We start from the raw sequence: 4,534 nt of genomic DNA on the forward strand, positions 1-4,534 counted from the left end.
ACCTGACCCAGCTCCCACACACTGCAGTGTATCTGTGATCACCTGACCTGACCCAGCTCCCACACACTGCAGTGTATCTGTGATCACCTGACCTGCTGGCCTAGCTCCATCTCCCACCTGGACTCAAGCTCCTCCCCTGTCCTCTCCCTATCACGCATCCCCATGGCTCCTGTGGCCCCCAGGATTGGGCTCTCGAAGTCTCAGGACCTGCCTAGCTTTGATCCCATGAGGCTGACCTCTTGGCATCTTCCTGATGAAAACTGTTCCTAAATCGGGCTCTCGCTTCTAGATTCCGGTTCTTGGGAACCCGGTGAGTCTCCAGCAGCAGCCTAGAAGTACCCAGCACGGCAGAGACATGGACACCCTGGCTTAGTTTCCTTTTCAGAATGTGTTCGCCATTCCTTTACCCCGGATCCCAGGGATGCGAGCTCCACATCACCTCTGCCTTCTCTAGGCATCAAGGCAGGGATGGCCACTGAGAAGTGTAGCACAGAGGGAGGTAGACCGTGGAACTTGTTCACTCTTGACACCCCGTCCCCTGCTCCTGGTGGCTCTGGAGACCTCTTCAGACACCAAAGGCCCGCAATTCTTTCTCCAGAACTGTTTCATACCCGCACTGTACCTTGGATAAATACACTAATAAAATTGACATTAGACAGAGAAGGAGAGATTTGTCTCTTGCCTGAAGTCAGTAAACAGTGAGGTGGAACTCAAACTCAGAGCCCAGTCTCTATTTTCTGGTTGTTGCAAATCTTAGCCATTCTTTCTTTTCTTGAACTAGTCTCACCGTGCACTGCTCTCTGTCTCTGTCTCTGTCTCTCTCTCTCTCTCTGTGAGCGCCTCACATGGTATATGAGTGGAGGCCACAGGAAAGAGCCTCAGCTCTCTGTCAAATGGACCCCGGGGGATTAAGCTCGGGCTGGCACGCTTACTGGCAAGCATCTTTTCCCACTGAGCCACCTCACTGGCCCACAGGTCTCACTTTTTAGTCCTTCAACTCTTGGCAATCCTCCTGCTTCATTTGGCTAATTGCTGAGAGTGCAAGCATGTTCCACCAGGTCTGGTGTTCTGAGCCATTTTTTAAGTGTGCCATTCACTGGGGGTGGTGTTCACACTGTGAGCCAACCAGCCCTCTAAAACTGTCTTATAAAAAACCAAAACCCTGTGCCCAAGAAACACCCCTCCCTGACCTGCTCGAAGCCCCTGGCATGCACAGACCTGTCTGTCTCTATGCATTTGCCTTATTGGATATTTCATCTACTTTGTGTCTCTCTGCCTGGGTCATTTCCGTGCTTGTAAGTGCAGCCATTTTCCCAGAAGCACATAGCTAAGAAGGGTGCAGCCGGACAGAGCAGCTGCTGTGTAGAGACTGCACTGTACAGTATAACTCGGGGTCACTCACGCCCTGCAGCCTCTGCTCTTCCGGCTGGAATGAGGAGGGTGGAGAGGACTGACCAGCCATGAGCCTACTACTGATTGGGCTCACTTGGGCTGAGCCAGTAGGTACTTCCTCACCTGCATGAGACTCAGCTCAGATCCAGTTACAAGTGGACAGCTTTCTTCCAGAAAGCTTACAGTCTGAGCTCCATGGGCACAAAGGTTGAGGTCCCTTACACATAAGCCAAAGTTCTTGGGTCCTTCTTGGCAGAACCTGGCAGGCTCTGATAGCTTCCTGGTATAGCTAGGATCACACCCTGCCTGACTCAACCCAACATTGCCCTGCTATCATTTGATCCACACACTGATTGAAAGCCAGGCTTCTGCTAAGGTCAACAGGAAATTCACTTTGGGGAGCTGTGTGTGCGCGTGCGTTGCTGAGAATGGAAGCCAAGGCCTCTGAGAGCTAAGCCGTACCTGGCCTGCCAGCCAGAGCACAAGAGGTGTTTGCTCCTGCGCATGTCTTTCATGTGGTGTGTACTCTACCACGTTTCCCCTTAGTGCCTGTGGGATGGGATGGGGTAAGGCCAACAGGGCACTCGGGGCTGCAGAGCACTGCCTAGCTTGGCAGTTGTTATCCACTCTGCCATTATGTCCCCTTTAGTGTGGGTGTCTGTAGTCACCAGCTCTAATGTGTCATGGACCACCTCATCCTAGCCAGTTGCAGCCACAGTGACCCTATTTCCACACCATCGGAGGAGTCTGAGGGGGACACTATGGACAAGTGTCTGCCGCTTTCTTGGCTTCCCCTTCTGCTACCCTGCTGAGGGACTGGGACGTCTTCAACCCACTCAAGAGCTGGGTAAATATTTGCTGGATGAATGTGGCATTTATTGCCATTGGCAGATTACTAGCCCTTCCCTAGGGCTTTACAAAGTAAAGGCCGTTTGTATCTTTGTTCAAGCAAGGCCAAGCAAACACGAAGCTGGGAAGGGCGCCCTTCATCTCACGCCTCCCACTGCCATCTGCTTGCCTCCTGCTAAAGAGCCTCTGTGTCCCACCATGCCTGATGAGACCAGAACAGGGAACAGTAACCAGGTCTCCAGCCAGGGCTGAGGTAGCTCAGAGGTTTTGTGCTCTAGGGGAGTGAGTGTGCTGGGAACGTCCTTCTACACCCTCTGGGTGGTACGAGGCAGCAGGACAAGCAAGGCACAGAGAGCAAGCCAGTGAGCAGCACCCCTCCATAGCCCCTGGATCAGCTCCTGCCTCCAGGTTCCTGCTGTGATTTCCCTCAGTGAAGGGCTGTGGTGTGGAAGTGTAAGCTCTAAGCTGAAGCAGGCTCTTTGCTCCCCAACTTGTTTAATGCCATGGTGTTTTATCAGAGCCGTAGAAACCCTAGCTACACACTGGCCTCCATGAGACAGCACTCCAGATGCAGCAAAGGGTAGGCCTACAGTGGCTAGCAGTGGGCATGGAGGAGCTCAAAGCACCCGAGTGTGCTGCTGCTGAGCTAAGCCCAGGCCGTGCTCAGAGCCCCAGGAAGGCAGTGAGGTGACATCACTGACCTGTGGTCACTCAGCTGTGAAGCACGGAAGACAGGCCTGGAAACCCACCGGGATCCTGAGCATGTGTACTACAGCAAGGCCCCCCGGTGCCTCTTGGGGGCTCTGGCTGAGGCATGGCCAGTGGCTCCTGTGTTTAACTGTCCCAGGTCAGCAGCGATGCCCACCCACCCGGGTAGGTAAGCTGCCTCTGGCTTGAAAACCGTGTGGAAGGGGGAGTTGGGCTGGGTAAAGTTAGCCAGGTAAACAGTGTCCCCACCCGTGAGGTAGGCAGCCCAGATCCCAAAGGTCCCCAAGGTGATGACGGTGTGGTTGCACTGCATGAGCAATGCAATGTCCTTGGCAGGCGATCCCTGAAGGCCATTGCCTGCAAATGCTACATCCCCTCGGGAGGCAGTGATGCTCTCCCGGCACCAGGCCATGTCATCACTGGTGACCACGAAGACTGGAGATGAATAGCGTGCCCGGAACCTGTCCAGGGCCTTTTCCAGGTAACCCCGGTCAGCCACCACGCCCTTCCACACATTGGGCATGACACGCACATAGTCCCCTCGGCGCACATGGACACCCACAAAGGTACTGGGCTGGCTCCCATTCACCCGCAGGCCACGCAGGAAGGCCTGGGCCTCCTCACGCACGTGGTCGTGCAGGGTGAACTCCTTCAGGATCTCTGGGCGCAGGTGGTGATAGAAGGTCCAGGAGCAAGGGTACCCCGTGAAGCGCACATAGTGCCCCGGGATGTGGCGGTAACGCTCCTCCATCCAGTCGTTGAGGTGGTAATTCTGCCACGGGATCTTTCTGGCTGTGTCACTGTGCAACACCGGGAGGCTGATCCTGAAGATGGGCGCTAGTGTGCTGTGCATGGATGCAGGGATGAAGGCAAGCCGTCCGTTCATCCGGGCCAGTGCAAACAGCGTGGCATATTCACCCATCTGGTTCCCCAGGCGGCCTTTGACTCTGATGGTGAACATGCCCTCCCGGGGTAGGTGTCTTGGGGAGAAGACCACAAGGGCTGGCGAGGCCCAGGGGGCAGGCACCAGACCCAGGCGCCGGTGGCAGTGGAAGATGGTAGACACCACGAAGATCATGAAGAAGAGGTAGAAGGTGGAGAGGGATGGGCAGATGGCCCTGAGTCGTTGGAGCACTGTAAGAGAAGACAGGAGTCAGGAGGCATGCAGGGTTGCGAGTCTCCTACCCAGCCCATGTAGCAGTCCACCAAGCACATGGTGGGCATCTGAGAGCACAGCCATTCAGGAAGTGTTTCTGTCTGGCTCTGAGGCCAGCCCCCGCCCTTTACTGTACCGCTCTGAATCTTTTTGTCACCTGTTCAATGAGCATGACTAGTTACAATCACCAAAACTTGCCAGTTAACCGTCTCTGAGCTGACTGCGGCCATTTGCATGATCCTAACAGTGACTTCAGGGAGGACCTGAAAACCTGGTGTGGCACAGCAACCCTTCCCTACTCACTGTCTTTTTTCTTTTTTTCTTTTTTTTAATAAAGATTTATTTATTTATTTATTATATGTAAGTACACTGTAGCTGTCTTCAGACACTCCAGAAGAGGGAGTCAGATCTTGTTAAGGATGGTTGTGA

General features: G+C 54.3%; 1 protein-coding gene across 1 annotated transcript in view; it reads right to left on the reverse strand.

The window, feature by feature from the left end:
• Positions 1-3,010: 3,010 nt before the first annotated feature.
• Positions 3,011-4,534, reverse strand: part of LOC110335813 (galactoside 2-alpha-L-fucosyltransferase 3) — a 6,057-nt gene continuing 4,533 nt past the window's right edge. The window contains exon 2 of the mRNA XM_021218189.1: positions 3,011-4,083. Coding sequence (XP_021073848.1) covers positions 3,011-4,083 — 1,073 coding nt within the window. The remainder of the gene's footprint in view (positions 4,084-4,534) is intronic.

The sequence above is a fragment of the Mus pahari genome, chromosome 1 (genome assembly GCF_900095145.1).
Source record: "Mus pahari chromosome 1, PAHARI_EIJ_v1.1, whole genome shotgun sequence".
NCBI lineage: Eukaryota > Metazoa > Chordata > Mammalia > Rodentia > Muridae > Mus > Mus pahari.